General features: G+C 33.3%; 1 protein-coding gene and 1 long non-coding RNA gene across 4 annotated transcripts in view; one reads left to right on the top strand and one right to left on the bottom strand.

The window, feature by feature from the left end:
* Positions 1-23395, top strand: part of LOC143064489 (putative dimethyladenosine transferase) — a 45111-nt gene that overhangs the window by 7437 nt on the left and 14279 nt on the right. The window contains exons 2-4 of one of the 2 annotated variants that reach the window (XM_076237357.1): positions 4702-4719; positions 19279-19352; positions 19766-19852. In XM_076237357.1, the coding sequence (XP_076093472.1) occupies positions 4702-4719; positions 19279-19352; positions 19766-19852 (179 nt within the window). Of the gene's footprint in view, positions 1-4701; positions 4720-14188; positions 14320-19278; positions 19353-19765; positions 19853-23395 lie in introns of those variants that run through there. The other variant, XM_076237348.1, reaches the window with a different exon arrangement.
* Positions 1237-14023, bottom strand: LOC143064507 (uncharacterized). Of its 2 annotated transcripts, none has more exons than XR_012975264.1 (3): positions 13909-14023; positions 4474-6547; positions 1237-3130 (listed from the first exon to the last, which is right to left on the bottom strand). It is a non-coding gene; the product is annotated as an uncharacterized LOC143064507 (long non-coding RNA). The 2 variants fall into 2 exon arrangements; XR_012975267.1 differs by having other exon boundaries at positions 5270-6547.

The raw sequence follows: 23395 nt of genomic DNA, 5'->3' as shown, positions 1-23395 counted from the left end.
GTTGACGTCATTTGGACCTTTATTGGCAAAGGAAAGTTTAAGAAAAGATATTTTCTCTTTTTCATTTTTCCCAATGCAAACTGGTTTGAAAAATCTGTGACTTACAATATCCGAAATGATAACTGTAAGTTTGTATTGTTTGGAATAAGGGTTTGTAACAGTAGTTTGTAACTGAACTGTTACTGTGCTTATGTTACTAAGTTACTTCAACTGATAGGCAAACTTATCAAACTTTTGATAAAGAAATCCTTTTATCATACACCTCTCTCTCTCTCTCTCTCTCTCTTTTGTCCGCAACGATTAATTATTGGATTTCCTAATTTCCTAGTCGTGTATTGTCCTCGTGGTTGTTTTTAAACGACTCGGTCTTCACTTGAAACGCATTGTCTGCTTTGGTCGTGTTGTTATCCATTTGATCTACTAGTATTCCCCATATCCATTTCAATTTTTTTGTGGTATTATAATTTTCTCAGTTTATATTTTCACTGATGTTAATATTGTTTATTTGACACACATTTCATCTTATTTTCTCACATTGGTTTCAATACATATCATACGTTCTCATTGATCACGTATACAAGAAATAAGAAAAATACATGTAAAAGTTCTACAAGTATAATGCACTAGATAAACACTTAACTGCACTTAAGCTGTTTGATACAAAAAGTTTTCAAATGAATTATAAAACGGATGTGCATATACTAGACATTCAATTTTGCACATATCGAAACTTCAAAAGTAAGGAAGTGCTTTTCTGGCAAACAACATGATCATATATAATGATAAAAGGGACTAGCCTGTTTAGGAAAGACAATTAAATCTTTGAAGAATACGATTGATTAAGGATGTGTGATTCGCACCCAATTGCTAATCACGTCTCTCATAAATCTGTACAGATTGGCTTATGTATACAAAATGTATCTTTTATAAATGTATTGTGTAATTTTATACATAAGGCGAGACGTAAATAAAATATTGAATTGAATTGAATTGCTATAAATGACCCTTCATTTTTGTGTGCGTTTTGTAATGTATTCACAGAAAAACATAATAGATTCAGTGTTATTTCTTTATCGTCTTGAACTGCAATTTATAAAAATGGAACGTTTTTAAGAGAACTTAGTGATACTGTCAATTAATGACAACCGTTTGCAGAAAAAAATTATATCGAACATATTTCAATTTATACCAAAACGAGAAAAGTTCATACAATATATACTATACTAAACGACGACAGCAACATGGTTATTTTTAATAATTTAAAAATTCACAATAAAGAACATCAAAATGTTGTAAAGTCACTTCAAATGATGTATCGTACACAAACGTATAATATGTATCGTTTAATATGTAACACATATGTTCCCACTGCATGGGTAACATCTATTATTCATAGCTAAAGTATCGCCTTAGGGTTTTCCTATTTAAAGAAGTTAAAAACAATCATTACGTATAGAGCAATTAGGGACTTTCTCTTAAACAAAGTGTAACTAATGACCGATTTTGTCATTATTCATAATATCATACACAGAAATAGAAATACAACCCTTATTTATAACCATCAAACAGTCCTCTTCTGAATTATAAGACAGACCCATTGGTCGGTAAATGTCATCCTTCTCTGTTCCAATAATCGCCAATAAATTGCCTTCTTCATCAAATTGGTGAATATTGTTTGATAACCACCCAGCAACATAAACAAAACAGCGTTTGTCCACGGTCACACCAACGGGGCCTTTCAGTGAAGCTAGTTCATGACTGAAAACAGTACTTCCTTCAGTGGTCACAGCAAATACTCGGTTTTTACAATAATTAGAGCAATATATCACATTTTTATTGACACACATGTAGTCAATTGCATACTCTGTTTCTATAGTTTTCTGATGATTGCCTGTAATGTCAATGATGGTTAATTTTCGATAAGATGTTTTAACGAATATTTTCTTGTTCATGCATGCTACAGCATAAAACGAGCCGTCACATCTAATTCGTTGTCCCGGTGTTAGTGAGGGTATGTTAATAATTTGTATCCCACCTTCTCGTAGTGTCACCACTGCCCGTGAAGAATCGAATACTGCTATATCAAGTGCTTCATGCTCAAGACAACGCTTCTGAAATGTTTCATCTTCAACGTTCAATACATATATACTAGAATTTTTCATGTCTTTCAACAGAACCCGGTTATTAGAAATGAAACAACCACGGTTAATTTGAACGTTAACTTCTATGTCCAAAGTATCAAATCTAGATTTCAAAACTAAACTGTTTCTTTTTATCGAACAATTATTATCTATAATCATGTTTTGGGTATCGATACAGTGATCGTTACGTCGATATAGTTCGATAACGGGCCCATTTGGAATAGAACTAGCAATATCCGGCATCTCTTCATTCGTCAAGGATAATTTTGGTTTAAGCTGTCCAAAAGTTGGTATCAAATATTTCTCTTGGAGTTCTCTGATTAACCCATTCCATTGAAATTCTGCATCTTGTTTTTGCCTGAGTCTGTTATTACTGCTAAGAAAATTAGCTATACCTTTTTGAATTCCACTGGCTTCAATTAGTTTACGGAATGATTTCTCGCTTATTTCATTTATAAGTAATTCTTGAACGCATTGCTGCAAAGGCTCTATCTTTGATTGCTGAATCAAAAGATTGTGTTCGTCCATTTCAGCATTGTTCAGCATCCTACCTATCTCATTATTAATAGCTAAATGAGCATCTCTTTCCATGTTATCTAAAGTTTGTATCATTCTTTGACGAAAGGAACTTATTTCTTCTTTTATCTCTTTTGACTTTCGTTTGAGAAGTAAAATATTCTCTTCTTTGGCCTTTATGGAGGTTGTTATCGTGTGGTTCAATAAGTCAGTACGCTCCTGTATATTCTGAAGAGTTGAATGTAAATCAACGGATTCTAGTGCACTTGATAGGGTTAAAGTCATGCACTTGTTGTGTTTATTGCTTAAGCAACTGTTGCATATCATTTGCTCGTGTTGTATGCAGATTGTGTCAGCACAGCTTTCCATGTCAGCACTAGAGCATGAGTTCTCAATTAACACATCGCTTAATTCGGTATCCATTGAGATAATTTTGCAAAATTAAACTAGCTGTAGTCATTTACTGAAGTATGCTGAAAATATAAATTATACAATAATTGTTGACCAAAGGATATACCACAAGGCGTAAGCACCGATCATTTATAATTGTAGGGTGGGCTTGGTTTTTTTTTAAATTAATTTTATTTATTCTAAATTTCTAGAAAAAACAATTGTTCAAGAAGAGTAGTGAAAAAATACATAGATTTGGACCAACTGTTGACATGCAGGCACTTGTCTCAGAAAAAAATTTCCTATATACCTTAATATAACAATTTTTTTCTGAGACAAGTGCCTGTGTAACTTTCAGTTATTACGATAGTCGGTAAGATAAATTCGTTACATACATAGTGTGTTAGTGACCTAATATATATATATACGACATAAATGGGGTCAATGAATTCCTTATGGGGATTCGATCTTCGCTCTCACCCCATATGGAATTTACTTACCACATATATATCGTATTAGGTCACTAGCACACTATGTAACTAATAATATTGCCCACAAGGAAGCTATTGAATACTCCGATGTCACGAAAGCATTACTTAGAACACAATTCTTCATAAAATACATGTTATCTGAAATCTTCACCACATTCAACATATTCAATGTAATTTTGAATCCGAGCATGATTGAGAAAAAAAGGACATTTACTCTAATTAATTGAGATGCGTGTAAGCTAACGGAACTGTATAACTATTGTCAATTACATTGTTGCGTAGTAATTGAGATACATGAATAGTGGTGAAATTGTATACTTTTAATCTTAATGATATATCATAAGTATTTATTCTGAAGTGGGCCTTCATTATGACGTTTGCCACGATGTCCCCAGACAAGTAACTTCTTTGGCTCGATTTGCTATATCTGTAGTAGGCTAGACAAAAGAGACGTTATATCAATCCACCTACTTTTTAAATTTCTTTGAAGACTTCTCTTGTTGTTTTTTCTCTAAATTGGACAAAATGTTATATATATATCACCTAAATGATCGATTAACGCAGTAACCATGTTTATTCAAAATCGAACTATTTTTTTTATTACTTATTTAGTATTTTAAATACAAGTTAAGTAATAACTATGTGGTAAAACGGAAATGCATTAGTGGTAGAGATGCTCTTTAAATGGTTCTGTAGCAGGTTTTTTTTAGAGAGATATTATCTATACCTGATAATGAATTTTGATTCTATTCTAGATCATTAAATCCATTGCTAACGTTTTAAAATACTGCAATATAATAACAGTGATTTGTACCCAATTTAGACCAAACGAAAGCTGAAACTTACGTGTTCTATCTTGATACTCGCTATCCAAATAAAATTTGTAAATGTACAAATCAAAATGAAGTAAATCTGAGAAGTAACGATGTACTTACTTGCAATGAAGGTGTGTACGGCTTGTAAAATTCAAAACAACATTGTTGTTTAAAATATGAATCATTATCTAACAAGTTTGGCTCAATGCCTGTACACGGGGTTAAATATGTCGTAATTATTTTAATGACTTTAATGAGGGGTGCATGATCTGATACGAACCTATTCAGGTACAATGCCTTAACCTTTTAAATATGTTTGTTAAAATGGAATATATTATTTTATTATAGATTTGGAGACTTCATATAGTAAGTACTTTGGATATTACAGACCACCCAAGCATAGCTTAGAAACAATTTGGAGAAAGCAATTCAATTTGTTTTGTAAAAAAATCTTTCTTGTACATTGATTTATGCCGGTGAACAAATACTGAAGACAGCTGATATCTTTATTGATCCAATTGTACCACATATCCTTATTTTCAAATAAAAATTCGAGACTTTCCATGGCATTCATTTTGTTATCAAACAGTAATGAAAACGCAATGTATTTTTTTGGGTGGTATATTTCATTTAATATTTTGAATAAAACGTGTTAGAAAAAAGTAATATATACCGCCATGCAGTGTGTGTGTGTGTGTGTGTGTTTTTTCTATGTGCATGTGTGTTATATCAATTACATATTTTTTTCACGAATGTGTATGCATAATAACATTGGTTAAGAGAATATAGCTGTAATCTTTTACGTGTGGACACAACAAAACAACAACATTTATTCCAAAAAACGCCGCACAACATTTAAGTGTAAAGCACAACACATGTTTCTGTATATTTATCATTAACGAATGCCAAAACTTACTTGTTCAAGAAATATCAGGAATGAACATATCTCCAAAATTTAAATAATCTGTTATTTGCTTTGGCAATAGTAAGCTAGATACATTTTTTTTACATGTTTTTCCCAGAATACTTCTGATCTTAATCCTACATATATCCTTGAGAGTGTGAGGATTGGTTGAGTAAATATTTAAGAGTTCTATAGAGTCTTTCAGACAAGCTAGCTTTTTAGCGTGGTGCCTTTCAATTGTGTCCACAGTCTCCTTAGGTATTGTAGTCCCTGCTGCGTAAAACAACTTAATAATATTAAAGATTTGAGTAGGATCTAAGATGGAGGTCAGGGCCGCAGTAAGAGGTGTCAGTCCTATATCATCTACAGCATTAACGTTAGCTCCATGTAGTATCATGATCTTAGCTTTGTTTATATCTAAATTTTGTGCTGCGTAATGCAGAGCAGTATCCCCTGTTGCACTTGGTATTGATACATCTGCATCCCAAGACAGCAGCTTCTCAACAACTCTCAGTTCAATTGATCTTGACATGCAAGCGACATGTAAAGGTGCTAGTTCAAACACTGTTGATGTTCTACGGCTGTTTACATCTATTCCTAAAGTTCTCAAATATTCCATCATGTCTATGCGATTAAAGTCACAAGCATAACTTAAATAATCCCCCGGTCGCTTATGAATATCTTCTCCTTTTTCCAAGAGTAGTGTCACGGCCGGAATATTTCCCCTGCTAATGCACGTGATGAGTGGCATGTTATTTGGATAGTCAATACGGCATCCATATTTAGCCAACATATTAATGAGTTCAAGATTTCCAAGACAGCAAGCAATCACAAGTGTAGTTTCACCAGTATCCCTATTGAGTGAGTCACAATCAGCACCCTCCTCTAACAAACACTCTACAATCTCGATATTTTCCTTGGAGCATGCTAAATGAATCGGAGTTACACCTCCAGCATTCTGTTGGTCTATATAAGCCTCAGCATCTATCAATTCCTTTACAATACTCGTATTGGTGTTACATCTTTTCTCTTTATCGCAAGCCAAATGCAGAGGCATTGTACCATCCATCTCAATACGCAAATTTGGATCAGCACCAAAGGAGAGTAGAAGCCTTACAATGTCTATGTTATCTGATGCAGCAGCTGCACAAAGAGGTGTTCGGACATTGTCCGTATAATTGAATGAAAAGTCGGGGTCATTACCGGCCTTTTCCTGGAGGTAAATGTATTCCACTTGTTCGCGGTTGCCATTATTTATTGCTGTTAGCAGTAATTCAAAAGCCATTTTATCTGAAAAAAGTATTTTAAATAAGATCATGACTTTAAAAGTTGCACATGCATGTTTTGTATTAATTGAGCACAGTGAAAAACAAATAATATGATTTCAGTTTGCACAAAACGTGTTTCTGAAATCAAAATAGGCCGAGTAGGGAATCAAATAACTTTTTGCAGAGTCGAGGCATAAAGTTGGGAAAGACAAAATATATAACGTTCATGGGCATTAAATAACTAGAGGCTCTCAAGAGCCTGTGTCGCTCACCTGACTCTACTTGGGTTTTTGAAATCATATAAAAAAAAATCAAAATCAAAACAGATACTTAAATAATGATTGAGGCCAAATTTGGTTTAATATTGGCCCAGTAATTCAATACCAACTTGAACAGTAAATTAGCAACAAAGTACCAACTCTTCATCAACACCTCATAAGGAACATTCACGCTATGTTTGGTTTCATTCCATTCAGTGGTTCTCTAAAAGAAGACATTTGTATGTATTTCCCATAGGGTCCTATGTTAAACGAAGTCCTTCACGGGCAGCCATCTTGGATGATGGATCAGCTACAACTTAACCATACTTGGTCAGCACCTCATAAGAAACATTCATGCTATGTTTGGTTTCATTACATTCAGTGGTTTTCTAAAAGAAGACATTTGTATGTATTTCCCATAGGGTCCTATGTTAACTAAGTCCTCCGCTGGCAGCCAGCTTGTATGATGGATCGGCTACAAAGTAACAACACTTGGTCAGCACCTCATAAGGTACATTCATGCCATGTTTTGTTCCATTCCATTAAGTGGTTCTCTAGGAGAAGTTCAAAATGTAAAAAGTTAACGACGATGACGGACGACGGACGCCAAGTGAAGAGAAAAGCTTACTTGGCCATTCGGGCCAGGTGAGCTAAAAAGGGGTTTTAGAAGAAAAAAAACCTACAAATTCGCTGAGGTAAATTCACATGATGTTGCCGATGATCATTTTGTTTTCCGGCCCATATAGTAGGTAATTATATATAACACTAGAACACACCCGTGATATCGCGGGTCCGTGACTGAATTAAAGTATATAACTATGTGCAAGCCTTATTTTAGTATTAGTATTGTGATCTCTGCTTTCAAATCTTTCTGTTTGAACCCGTCGAACTGGAACTTATCAATTATTAGTAATATTAATTATTTGGAAAACAAAAGGTCCTGGAATGGAGTATTTTTTAATCAACAGCATTGTCTTATATTAGTTATAAATAAAGTTGAATTTTTTGATTCGCTGTTTTACGTCATGCCCGCTAACAAATTGAAAACGTTGTACCTATACGACTTATTTTTAGTCCAGATTTTTAGTATTCGTATTGTTATCTTAGAAAGTCTTACTGATTAAATACTACAATAGGTAACAATTTGACAATTTAGTAGTGTCAACCCTGTGATTATGACCCGTGTATATATAGCATATAAATCCTGAATACACCGTTTGGTGGTGCGCCTGTCAGATGCGGAACGTACAGATAAGGTACCGGGCAAAAATCCGACACATGGATCCTGGAACAAACGTTCAAGAAATGCGCGACACCTTTAAGAAAGAACTCTTTCAAAGTATGGACAAACACATCCCATCTAAAGAAATCCGCTCTAAGAACAACTTACCCTGGATAAACCACAAAATTAGAAAACTCTTCAAAAAGAAACAACAGCTATCGCCCAATCTCATATAAGTCATGCAAAGGGATATATTAAATGCACAAGAAATAAAACCTCAATAGATAGAAACTGTATTCGTTTTTATTTTTGAAATATATTGAATTTTAAAATTGTAAAATATCTTGATCAAATCTCAACTACTTTTAAAGATACGAATATCCAAAGACAAGCGCTTTCTGCTAAACTTTTATCATCAGATTCCTCCATAACAACGAAATAACTCACAAGGATGCATTTTTTTTTTAAAACAATCAAAAAATGCCAAGCCAATTTCTGATTTTTAAACTTGTATATGTATAGAACTGATCTAAATTGATGAAAATGGTAAGCTATGATGTTTATAAAAGTGAAATTTATGAGTTTAATGGATAATTATTTGATTAAATTTGTATTTTTAGATTTTAAAACAAACCTTATATGCCATTATCTGTACACAACTGGTTTAACAGCACAATATAAGATTTTTAACATTATTAAGTTCGGTTATAAACCTCTATCTGATATAGATATAATGTATGCATATTTTAAATATATTTTACTTAAATGATAATCAATAAGTAATCAATGATATTGTTACGGAGGAATTCAGTTTAATCAAGATTTTTGAAAGTGAAATAATATGACGTCGTTGTTGTTATATATATGTATTATTGAACATCAAAGATGATGAAGTTCATAAATGTATTTGATGTTTCATGTTTGATAGTATCTACTCATTTATTCACACATCAATTTCTGTTACGGAGGAATCTCATATTATTTTAGAACAAATAATTCATGTCAGTCATATATATTTGCAAGTATACATATAGCAACGTTATAAATTTTCATACTAATAAACATGGACAAACAAAGAAATTTAATAATTGTAAACAATTTGTCAGAAAAAGCAATTTAAATTCAATGTTCTGTTACGGAGGAATTTTCAAGAAAAAGTCTTTCAATTTTAATAACCGTGTCCGGTGAAAGAGAGAAAGCACGTCCACTTTTCCCTATAGGTGATGGTTCGTCTACTGTACAAAGAATCTGACTAGAAAAAACCCACATAATGTCTGACTTCGTTGGATGCTTGAAACTATATGCTCCCCGAAGTTTGGTTTTTGTTAAGAAGGATATGTTGTAATCTCCTTCATCAATGTCAATATCAATGACTTGCCCAATATACCAGTCTTTTTGATATACTGCTGCAATCCAGTCACCATTGTGGTATTGTACATTTGTTGGTTCTGTTTGGACATTTTGTTCAACTGCCGCTGGTGCTGACACAGACTTGATTTCATGTTGTTGCCAACCTCCGCAAACACTATTTGGGCACAACTTGCCATCTACAAAGCATTCCTCGCAAAAGCAGGACTTTTCCCTTGTAATTATAGTAGATTCATTATGTCCAAAAACTGCATGCAACAACATTGTTCCTTTAATAGGTTTTAGTTCAGTAGCTTTAATGTCTATATCAGCTTGAGCAATTGAATCCTTCCCAACCCACATATAATTGATTGATGATTCAGACTGCGAAGCCCATGCAAAAAAGGACTTGGCATCTTGAATGACATGTTTGTCCCTTTTAACTGCATTGTCCGCCATTCGTTTTGCCACGGCACCTACACCATCACAAGGACCCTTACCGTGACCTGCTTCGAAGTACTGCCAGCTAGCAGGAACGTTGAACAGTGATGCATGTTCAGCTACTACATTAAAGATATATCTGTTTCGGTATTGGGATGTCGGGCTGTCAGATATATAGTGTACACATGACATATTAGGAACAAGCTCATGTAGTTTAGGAAGCAATGACCGTAGAAAGGCTAACACTGCTGCTGCTGTATGGGATAGTTCATCTGAAATCATAGCAAATGATTTGTGTTCTATTTTGCCGTTTTCAATATTTCGAAAGTAGACAACAATAGGATGTATAGTGACCATGGTTTTGTTCCAGTATGCTGATTGTACTTCGTCGTATGTGGTACAGGTGTAGTTTTCAGCAAAATCAAGTTGCGCTAATACATGGCCATTTGGCAAATTTTCCTTCAATTTGCGTATCTCATCGTATTGATTAGTAACCATGTCAACGTGTTGCCTAAAGATATCAGCACACTTGACTAATTCTTTCTTGAACTCATTAGCTTCAAGCTCAACATTTACCAATCCTATCTTTTTTCGTCCGTCACCAATATCAATTCTCTGCCATTTACTAAACCCTATTTTCTCTTTGTCCAGATCATCAACTATCCTTAGAAGATCTTCATTTGAATTTCTGTAATAAAACTTGTCTAGTGCTCTGTCACTTTTACCAAGAGTTTCATTCAGTCCTTTGCTTGTCATCAGGGCCATATGTTGATGCTTTATGCATAAGCACGATCTTTTTGTAGTGAACGAAACTGGCATAATATTACTTGGACGACATCTGTAGAAGGTAGCTCTACTGACCTTGAATGTCTGGTTTTCCAACCGGAACTTATCATATAAATTGTCTATATAATCATTAAGTATTCGTTTTGGCTTTTGTTGGTCATTAACTTTTTTGACGTCCTTCTTATTCGGCATGGTGGTACTATTATCACTGCGTTCTAAAAATTCGATGATTGCGATCTGATATTTTCCTTGCTCTTTTAGTGATCTTTTACGTTGATAGTTTTCTTTTATCTTCAGTTTGGCCATTCCTGCTAAAGTATTCCTGGTCAGTCCTGTTTCTTGAGCTGTGCTACTTAACATTCTATATTTTTTCAGGTAACAGACACTGCTAACTGAATAAATTGAACTTTTGGGCTTTGCTTTGAACTTGTACATTTTGTTAGTTTCTATTAATTCATTTGTCATTGTATGATACAATACTAGTTTTCTTCTAACTTTATTAGCACTGGTCTTCTTTGAGATTAATTCCTGGATATCTTTGTTAGCCTTGCTTCTTGGGGAATCTGTGTCTCTTAGTTTCCTGTTTATCCTCTGCTGCTTTCTAGTAAGTGCTTGAAATTTTCTTTTCAGTTTCAAATTTTCTTCTTCTAAACGCTGTAATGCATTAGTCTTTTCCAACAAAATTTTCTTTCTCCTAGATTTACTGCCATTTGCCTTTGCTGGAAAACTTAGTTTAAGCACCAATACTTCCTGATTTGAATTTGCTTTTCTTTTTCTACTTTCCCTATTACTGGTCAGCTTTTGTTTATTTCTTTTCTTTCTTTCAGACATACTTAGTTCTTTTGATGGAATGTATGCTTTTCGTTTACGTGTTCTTTCCCTCTGCAGGTATTCTTTTTCATTTTTTGCCTTTTGTCTTTCTCTGAACAGTTTTTGTCTTTCAGCATTAGTTAGTGCCATTTAAGCTGAAAAATAAATATATCAATAAGAAGGTGTGTATGAGTGCAAATGAAACAAATCTCTATCCAAGACACAATCTCATTAAAGTAGACAACTATAGTCTAGATAGGTTTTACACCATTGTATGGCATGCCGAAAAACCATTGTAAAATGATAATTATTGCTTGAAAATGCCTGTAGCCAGTCAGGAATACTAGGATAGTCTCTTATATTTATATGATTTCGTAGATAAGCGAGTTCTTGTATTTGTCGTTTATGGATATTTTGTTTGCTTTTTGCATGCTTGTTCAGAGATTCTGTTGTCGTATGTTAGTTTCAAGTACATTTTAGAAATATTCAAGGCTCCGTGTTGTAAACTGTAGCTTGACCTATAATAGTTTACTTTTATAAAGTGTGACTTGAATGGAGAGTTGTTTTATTGGCACTCATACCACATCGTCCTATATGTATATCTATATAAGTGTAGTTTTGGATATTTAGTGTAATACTAATAATAAAATATGCCTAAACTTGTTATAGTCATTAATAAATAGTTGTAGTTCATTTTTTGCATCATTATTGTCAATAAAATTATGTTACGGAGGAATTGTGATTCCTCCGTAACATTGTAGGCGCTTTTTTATTTGTATTTTTTTCCTTCTGCACCAAAAAGTTGTTTATGTACGTTTTGGTAGTTGTTTATACAGTATTGTTATTATGTTTTTAGGGTAAAAAATCTTTTAAAATACAAATATACTCTCTTTAAAATTACCTCTCTATGAAATGATATATTTACCTTCACAGAATTTCCAAAAAAAAATCCTTTTTCTTCAAATTCAATCGTTTTATGTGGTCAAACACTTCTTTCCTTCAAACATCCCGCTTATGAAACTTTTAAAACCACGTGATACATGATTAACCGGTGTATGGATGAAAATGTGCCCTGTATAAAATTGTCCCGTTACGGAAGAAACGTTTCGGAGGAATTTCCAAGCAGTTGTTTTGTTTTTTTATCAAGAGTGCTGCTTAACCAAATTACATCAAAGCTTGTTTTATGGTCGAAATAGTATGATTGGTTAAAAGAAAAACAGAAATTTTTGTTTCTATACTGTATCAATGGTTTAGCCTACGGTTACGGAGGAATCATTTGATGAGCATAATTGGTTAAATGAAAAATTAAAAAAAAATTCCCAGAGATAGCTTGTTTTAATGGACAGATTGAGATAGTAATTCAAAATTCAACACTATTAAACCCTTAAACAAACATTAAAACCTCTGAACCTGTAAGTTGCTCATTTTGAAATATACTCAAATCACCGTTATGGAAGAATCATGAAACTGACGACACATCTAAATTGTTGATAAACATTTTTTTGTGGTGTTTTGATATTATTTTTACTTTCGTATTCAATAGTTCATGTAAGGATCATTTGGATTTAATCAAGAAAGAGCATGAAATTGGTGCACAGGACAGTTTTTTTCGGTTGCATATTCCTTATTCGAAATTGGCGACATTGCTTTTTTACGATTTTATAGAATTTAAGGTCGATATTTTTACGTTAATTGAAGTTTATTATAGTTGATATGTTTTTAAAAGTGAATTTACATATCATGAGATTTATTTTAGACCAAGAGGCTCATCAAAAAGTATTATCTTTTCAACAGTGGACCCATTCAAACTCATAAACCATGTTTGCACGACTTATATGAGATTGGGCGTATACCAACAAGCGAAGAAAACTAAAAAGTGGGCAAACTACAGACAGTTCCAAAAAGAAATAAAGCTGCAAGTCAGGAAAGCAGAATACTCGTACATCAATGATACTATCATCAAAGGCCTAGAAACAATACAATACAAAGCCATTCTGGAAGTACACCAAATCCAGGAAAAACAGACTGGCAACATTGGTGTATCACCTTTAAAAGACAAGGGGAAATTAGTCAGCGACAGCAAAGGAAAGGCAGAAACTTTATAAATCCAACAATTTAGATCCGTATTCACAATTGACAAATCAACATCAATTCCAAAAACAACAAAATACATACTGCAAACATTTCAGTTCTGTAAGGGCAGTCATTTGAAGGCCGATGACAGATATGGTGCACATTGCTAGTACTAAACATACAAATCTTTGCGCCAACGTAAATAAAATAACGCCAGGCAATACGAAAGATATAATTACAATGATGTGACTAGTAGAGTGACAGTCCCTGTGTATTAACTGACAGCTATAATTTGATGTCCGTCGTAGTTTTTTAAGATTTCTACTTGAATTTTTTGGGTACTTAAAATTGCACCACAGTATAATTTTTTAAAAAAACGTTTAAAATTTTTCTTCAATACCTTGAAATGATTATAGATTTAAATATGAAATTAAATCAACTTACCGTTGAGTTACTAAATACAACAATTTTAATTTGTACGGTATAATAATTACAATAATTAAAACACTGAAGAACAAGGTACGGAATGTTACCGACGTTGACCCTTAAACTAAAAACGTAGGTGAAGTGGGAAAATAAGTCCATATAGGTTGAATTGGTCTTTTGGTTCCCCATAACTGTGGTGGTTCTTTTTTTCATTTAGTTTCTAATAAAAGCAACACATAATTAAAGTAATGTGAAAACTCACACAATAGCAAATGAAAAATATGACATGAGTGTTACTATTTTTAGGCATATTTACATCTAGCACCGTTTGAATGTAAACAATCACACACGTGGATTGTGAAAGATCAAAAATGCCAAAAGAAAAGACTGTTAAGAAATCTAGACAGCACCAGGCTGTCCAAAAGCAAGGTACGCATACAACATTGGTTTTGCCTAGTGTTTCACGAATGTAGGACAGAAAGTTACAGGACAAAAAGTCACAAAAAGTCACAGGACAAAAAGTCACAATTCATTTTTTTCTGATTATTTTCTTTGAATAAATACGCTTATTTCTACAAAAATATTTTTGTATTGTTCTTGAACTATTGTATATAAACCAACTTTGTAAACAACATTTCAAGATATTTCTCTTACATATTCAAACAATTGTCAACATATTATTTCAATATTTGTGACTTTTTGTCCTACCAAATTTGTGACTTTATGCCCTGTGACTTTTTGTCCTACCAAATTTGTGACTTTATGCCCTGTGACTTTTTGTCCTGTGACTTTCTGTCCATTTACAGTGATATTGTTTGCCTTAAATTACTTGAGAATAAAGGCTTTTTCCCCTGGAGAAAAATCCTAGTCCGATATTACTCTGACGTCCAACAGCTGTTTTGCCACGGCCCCAGCTTGTCTGGCAAAACAGCCGTTGGATGTCAGAGTAATCTCGGACTAGAAAAATCCCAAATTGAAAAAAAATGGCTTAAAATTATTCCCAAAAAGACTACTTTTTTTTTCAAACAGTGCAGTCTCAGTAGTAATTGTGCATGAATACAAACTGAAAAACACTCATTTAAACATTTTTCATGCCTAAAATGACTATATGTACAGATTTGAGGGTCTATTTATGTATCATTACTGACAATAAGGGTTTTTATTTCAAATGAGGGTTTACCTCTCTCTTGAAAGAGGGTCTTCAAATTCATGGTTTATTATAAATTTCCCAATTTGAAAAAAATGACGCATATTTTCCTAATAAAAAAGGGTAGAGGTAGTTTTGAAATAAAACAACAATATCACTGGTTTACCGTGTTTCACACATGTATAAGAGTTATAACGTGAGGCAGGGATCTCCATGGATGAAAATTGAACCATGGAGGAACTTTCACCATCATAAACTGTATCTACGCCGTACAGTGTAGCGCGATCGAAAGTATTTCATTCCTCCACATAAGGATAGGTGAACATGCAAATTCATTGCTTATTTAAATTATATGTATTTAAATTTTCATTATAAATACTATATAGAAGTATATATATTTTCAATAATTGCCGTTTGTAACTCTTCAAAGGACAAGCCCTCATGCCCCCTCCCTTTCCCTTAGTCGAAAATGACCAATAGCTATCACGAAGGTCACCATGTAGTTTTCTTGCTATTTTTGGTAATTGTTATGGGGGTTAAAAATCATTGGAGCTTATTTTTCACGGTAATGTCAATTTCAGAAGTCATGAAACCATTACCGGTATGGCTGATTTGCAGCAACGAAAAACGAGTCGTACGGGATGTAAAAGGTTAAAAAAAGATTTGTAAAGCAAACGCTGTCAAATGAAAAGGTTTTAATGACTTTGTTTAGCAAATCGATGCTATGCAACATGCATCTTTCGAGTCTGAATAGAAACCGGAAACGCGGATGTATCAATTTCATTGTAAACTACGAAATGAATTCGGAATTACGATACGATATTTCTTTACAGGAAATATTAAAGTTTATACTTTTAACTTTAAAAGTAATTCTATATTATCGTTACAATACAGCAGTACTCGAGTTATTTGCGATGAAATAATAATTACTGTTTTACGTGTTATTTTGTACTTCTTAAAAAGGGGATGCTGGTTGCGTAAGTCAAAATAAACGCACGTGTTCGACTTGTTAAAACTTTGTAGCTGGATTATTAATTAATTTATTTAATCTGAATTATCATAAGCATTTGCGGAAACTTAGTTAAATAATTCGACAAATGAATCGTCTATCTCGGATAATCTTATCCTGTCTGGTTTGTTAATCTACCTGTACAAGCTCAGGTACAAGTGATTAGCGATCTTAATCCGTATTTCCCTCAGGCGTTAGAACTGTATTGGATTATACTATAAAAAAGCCTGAGGGTTATGCAATTACATGCATTTGATTATAATTGCTACAAAAATGGCGTCAGGCTATAAAACAACCACTGTTTTGAACGATGGCGGAAGACAATTGAACGATGGCGTAAGTCATTTGAACGATGGCGCAAGTCATTTGACGATGGCGCAAGACATTTGAACGATGGCGCCCCGCCATCGTTAAACAGGCCATGGAGATCCCTGGTGAGGGTACCCAAATTGCACCTAATTTGACGTTATTTTCGCCTACATTTATTTATGATCTAGACAAAAGTTTTCATCCTGGGTTTATTTTGTAGATGTATTATTATTATTATTTTCTATATATGGTTCCATCAATTAAATTTTGAATCCATATATATTGAATCATAGAAAAATGGGTTTGAACAGACCTCCAAACGATCCATTATTCTGTAATAAAAATTGCATCTATGCCAAAATTCACATCCTTAAAATTCGATTAACAGATCTTTTGTTTTATTTGTTCAAATATTAAGAACAATTTGACATAAGTCCAGCGGCATGCATGCTTACTATTAATTTTTTAAGGTTCATCATAACAAACGGACAAAAATGGCCGTGTTTAGACCTCAAAAACTACTCTGAGTACAGACTTACCTGTGCAGTATGAAAAGTTTTATGGCCTGGCATCAAATAGATATATAAAAGTTAAATGCATTTTGTGGTTCAGAAAGATAAAATCTTTTTTGGATTTTGATGGGAAATTTTTTCGTTCCTGCAGAAGGACCGAACTTTCAGACCCCATACAATTAATTGTACTTTGGTTTACGAGAATAATGTTGAAAGAGCTTCTTCACTCAGTCGTGCTTTGTAAACGTACATTGTATATGTATTTTATGTATCCTTTTCTGGTCCATGTTTTACCATTGTCAAGTCAACATCCAGTATTAGGAAAATGTGATTTTAAAAACAAAAGTAAAATGTTTTGACAACGTAATTTTGCACAAATAAAGAGTCTAAGGCAGAAATGAGCACGCTTATGTGCACTCTTCGAATGATGCACTGCCAATTAAACAGTTTACGTCAGAACATCAAATTCATATCAAAGTAAAGTTTATTATGTTTTTTTTTTAATCTAATGTCAATCAATGGGATGGCCATCTGATAACCATAATTGCCTTTTGTGACTTAGTCTTAAGGTGGCTCGGGCCTATTCGAAGTTTCTATCAGAAGTGCCGTATTTTTGGTTATTTTATTCTTTAAACAAAATGAATCAAATTGGTCGAAAAAAAAATAGGGGGTCACGGACCATTTAAGCTCAAAATTTTACTTTTAAACAGGTATGTAAAAGGGGCCATTTTTCAATGAAATGATAGGGAAAATAGAGGTGTTGACATATTTTTATCGGAATTACAAAAAAACGTTCTATGACAATTGGTCCAAAACTGTAATATGGAAAGCTGGAATATAGCTTCAAAGAATGAGCCAATAAAAAACATAGGTCACCAATAAGGAAAAAAAAATATTTTGCCTTAAAACCCAAATTTTGGCGGGAAAATGGTGAAAATGGTTGAAATGTCATTTTGACCCTTTAACAAATACGGATAATAACGAAAATATTCTATAAGTCACATAACAACAATGATTTAACATTTCTAATCAATCAAAATATTTAGAAAAATTATGTCAAATTTACGACAAATACTTTTGTAATTCATGCGTGAAATTATGCGCAGTCGTATAGTCCCGAGCCACCTTAAGGATTAAAAATTGAATCCGATATAAAATGTCCGGCTGGCTCAAATATTTTTTGGAATCCCTGGTATGTAGACCCTCTACCTTGTTTGGTTTTGTTGTATATCATACTTGTCCAAACACACACAAGATCAAAGAGGCCAAGCTGTTAAAACATTTATCTTCCATCATGTTAATTATACCCCCTCTTTAAAAAAAAAGTGGGAGTAAACTGTTTTACCTCTGTCTGTCAATCTGTCAGTCCATCCATCCGTCAGTCTGTCCGTCCCATGAATATTTTCAACACAGTTTTCTCAGGAACTACAATACAAGGATTTCTGAAATTTGGTTTCAGGGTTTATGTAAGTCAGATATATCTTGTGATGCGTTTTCAGATTCATCACTCAACAACTTCCTGTTTACCGAACACTTGTATCATTTTACACATATTAGCAAAGTTGAAAATTTTCGTCACATTTTTCTTAGGAACTACAATACAAGGATTTCTGAAATTTGGTTTCAGGGTTTATATAAGTCAGCTATACTGTGTGATGCGTTTTCAGATTCACAAATCAACAACTTCCTGTTTATCGAAATATTTCAGCGGGGGTATCATTAGTGAGCAGTAGCTCACAGTTTCACTTATTTTTTCTATTTGGAATCTTCTTTTTACTCCTACCAAGCTAACTACTTGTATTTCACTTTACACTAAAGCTAGTTAAAACAGCAATCATTATTTTCAAACATATGACAATCATATGACAATAATACCAAATTAGCTAGGTAAATACCAATTAATAGTTATCATAAATAACTAACCTTTAATAATTAATCATCTTATCACCCCAAAAAATATTTCATTTCGTGAAAATATAAATAGTTTGACATGTTTGATATATACATCTGAAAATACATCTAATAATTCAACCTGTATTTGAATTAAATCAGGGTGCAAACGTGTAGGGTGTGAATGTGTTTTGGGAGCGAACAGACCTGATACCTTTGTTTTATAAGTCAGGATTTTCAGCTGTGTGTGTGGATAAAAAACACCCAAGGGATACAGATAATTGACTTTGGTTTATCATTGTTGTTTCTATTGCAGAAAACTAAATTATAAATTTGTTTAGTAATTTTATTTATTTCTTAATTCTTCTTTTGTACAGCTAATGACAGCCTAGACATGCTAGACAGTTATATAACACATACATTGTTTTTATGTAACTAAATTTGCACTAGTTACATATTTCCAGTGTAACTGTTTCATACAAATGTATATATATATATAACATTATTTGTTTCAATTTCAGGAATTAATTTCAACAAAGATTTCGGGCAGCATATTCTAAAGAATCCATTAATTGTCACAAGCATGGTTGAAAAGGTAAAAGCTTAACCAAAAAGTTTAATTTTATTATGTTTTCATTGAAATATAAATCTTAGTGATCAATCATTATCACATTCACTGTTTGATTGATCAGACAATAAAGAAAGATCAGACTGATCTCAAGAATTCTGAGAGCCAAAAATGTCTGAGAGGAAAACAGTCAATTTAAATATGATACAGACTAAAGTCACTTACTTTTAATCATTTAGACCATACATCTATAGGGAACATTTTAACTGTATAATTTAGACCATACATCTATAGGGAACATTTTAACTGTATAATTTAGACCATACATCTATAGGGAACATTTTAACTGTATAATTTAGACCATACATCTATAGGGAACATTTTAACTGTATAATTTAGACCATACATCTATAGGGAACATTTTAACTGTATAATTTCAGGCAGCATTAAGAACAACCGATGTAGTATTAGAAGTTGGTCCTGGTACTGGTAATATGACTGTTAAATTGTTAGAAAAGACAAAAAAGGTAAATTATTGCTGAATATAACTTAATTGATACATTTACGATTTAGAGAACTGTTGCAAACAACTTGAAAATACTTTTTCAAACTCCTACGAAAAATGTAAAGCACTTTTTAAACTTTTTAAATGGATCTAACTTGCCTTTTAAAATTGATGTAAGGAGACAAACAGAAAGCAACTTCATGCAGTAGTGTTAAAACATTAGATTATGAAAATGTTAAGATAACACATACATGTAGGTGTAACAGACATGTACAACAGACACAATTTAAAGGGATGATTGTTTTACACATCATGTACAATGCATTTAAACAAATAATTGAGGGTTTTTTTTATTGGGCAAAGATTGCAATCAAAACCCTATGGTACTGACTTGATATCTAAATCTTCTAAAGTTTATCACTACTTTTGAAATGCACAAAATATAGTGCATTGATCATAACATTCTACACATCCTATCCATGAACATTTTCAGAAATGTATCAATGAAGTATATGTTCAGATATTCAAGCTACATGTACAAAATAATGTTGTACTTGTCAAGAAAATTACGTAACATATGCTAGGTGCAAGAAACTAATATCTGTTCTAAAAATATCAATGATGTCATTGTTAAAGTAATCTTTAAAATTGGAGTTTTGTCCATAATTGTATTTGAATCAACTACAACTAATGCTTTATACAATGCAATGTTTGATTTTACTTCCCACTGATAAATTAAAGCAATCTTTGCCTATCAGTGCTTACAAGCACTTTGATTCTAAACATTGTGGTTAATACATTGCAATTAAAATAGCAAAGCATCCACACATACTTACATCCATCATTTGAATTTTGTTGGATGGTTGTCTCATTGGCAATCAAATCAATATTTCCTTATTTTTATAAAGCAGTTAATTAATTTGACATAGAAAATGGGACATAGATGTATATAGTTATTTAACACATCATTTCAACTGTCAAAATCTGTCAATTTGATTCTTGAAAAATTAAAAGTTTAATGGGTTTATTATTTTTTGGAAAGTTTGCTATAGCAATAAATTTTCTTAAGGTGTCAGCCTCAAACCGGAAGTGACAGACTGACTATCTTACTTTAGGATGTGTGTTCTACTCATAGATAATGTAGTACTGGTGTTTAAAAACTAATTCTAGGAAGATGCTTTTGAAATTTTAAGTTACTTCTATTTTGATTAGCTTAGAGCTTGAATTAAAATGTACTGAATGTTCATCGATAATTCAAATAATTCAACTTCATTTTGAAAATGGATATCACAAACACTACTTTGCGGACCTGCGCTGCGCAGAAAGTTAAATCAATACACACACGAGACAGCAGTTTCTACATTATGCTTTTATCAGTATTCTCCAGACATACGTGAGATCCATATATGTGTGCCTCCAAACGGGAGTACTATAATCCTGGTTTCAGGGGTTTCCTCCCGTCCTCCGGTTGAAGAGAAAATTAATACTGTGTTTAAAATGTTTCATGAATGAACATTTTTCGACGCTTACTACGGTTTTTACAAATGTTTATTAAAGACACAAAAGCCAGAGTGTATCGAAAGAATCCTGGTATCTCCATATCTCGGCCCACAACAAACTCGGACTATAATAAACTCGACCTATTACATAATCATGATAATCGACATCAGAAAATCGGACTATAACAAAATTTGTAATTATACTACTTGCTATTAAGTCTCCCAAACAAAGTTTGGAGACTTATTGTTTTTGCTCATTTATTATTATTTTTCTTCTTGTGGTCTATTTAGGGGTATTTTGAGGGGCCAACAGAAGGGAGGGATTTACTATAGAACCCCATGGGATTTATTTTTTTTTAATTTTCAAATGACTATAACTTGAAAACAGTAAGTGATAGACACACACGGTTTTCAGTAATGATCACAGGACCATAAAAAAAAATAAAAAAATATAGGTTGAGTCCCTGGGGTCACCCCACCCACTCCATTCTGTTAAAGAACTTGTAAACGGTCAAGATCCCCACCCCTAAACCATATATATTCTTGTATGGGGCAACAAAACAAATCAAATAAAATATAGTGAGAGTCCCTCTGGGTCAGCCCCACCCCCTCCTGTTTGAGAACTTGTAAACGGTCGAGATCCCCAGCCCTAAACCATATATATTCTTTGATTGAGACAATAAAACAAATCAAATGAAATATAGGGGGAGTCCCTGGGTGTCACCCCCACCCCATCGTGTTTTGAGAACTTGTAAACAGTCAAGATCCCCACGCCCGAAACCATATATTCTTGTACGGGACAATAAAACAAATCAAATGAAATAAAAGGCGAGTCCCCTGGGGTCACTCCAACCCCCCTCCTGTTTGAGAACTTGTAAACGATTGAGATCCTCACCCATAAAGCATATATATTTTTGTATGGGACAATAAAACAAATCAAATGAAATGTAGAGGAAGTCCACAGGGGTCACCCCACAGGGGTCATCCCACCCTCCTTCTTTTTGAAAACTTGTTAACGGTCAAGATCCCCACCCCGAAACCATATATACTCTTGTATGGAACAATAAAAAAAAAAAATGAAATAAAAGGCGAGTCCCCTAGGGTCACTCTCACCCCCACCCCCTTCCTGTTTGAGAACTTGTAAATGGTAGAGACCTACCCCTAAACCATAAATATTCCTGTTCATGATTTCAAGAAGATTTGAATGACATACAGGGGTAATCCCTAGGCGTCACTTTTGCATATCACTTTACTAGACCAAACCAATTTGTACTGGACTTTGCCCAATGTCAGGCGACCGTGGGAATGACTAATTATGGGAGCTATGTTTGGGAGACTTCGAAACAGCATCCTGTTACAATTATTTCTTGTATTATGTAATATTTTTTTAAAGACAGAAAAAAGTTAACCACACAATCTTCACATTTACATCCTATTTGATATATTACAATCTACCGTTGCAAACTTTCCACAGGTGCTATCCAGCACTTTAAATATTTCAAAACAATTTATAGATATTTTACTAAGGCAAATGAAAAAAAGGATTTGTAAATTGTATACAGATTCTCTTTGTATTGCAAGTGGATAATACATTTTTTAGCTCACCTGGCCCAAAGGGCCAAGTGAGCTTTTCCCATCACTTGGTGTCCGGCGTCCAGCGTCGTCCAGCGTCGTTAACTTTTACACTGATACTACAAATGTACTACTGGGCCAAATTAAACCAAACTTGGCCAAAATCATCATTGGGGTATCTAGTTTAAAATATGTGTCCGGTGACCTGGCAAACCAACCAAGATGGCCGCCATGGCTAAAAATAGAACATAGGGGTAAAATGCAGTTTTTGGCTTATAACTCAAAAACCAAAGCATTTAGAGCAACTGTTTACTGTTTTTATATATCGGACAACCCGATGTTGGGTTGCTGCACCTGAATTGGTAATTTTAAGGAAATTTTACTGTTTTTGGTTATTATCTAGAATATTATTATAGACAGAGATAAACTGTAAACAGCAATTTTATGTTCAGCAAAGTAAGATTTACAAATAAGTCAACATGACCGAAATGGTC

The sequence above is a fragment of the Mytilus galloprovincialis genome, chromosome 1 (genome assembly GCF_965363235.1).
Source record: "Mytilus galloprovincialis chromosome 1, xbMytGall1.hap1.1, whole genome shotgun sequence".
Lineage (NCBI taxonomy): Eukaryota > Metazoa > Mollusca > Bivalvia > Mytilida > Mytilidae > Mytilus > Mytilus galloprovincialis.
The sequence above is the reverse complement of the archived record's forward strand: the minus strand, read 5'-3'. Positions and strand labels throughout refer to the sequence as shown.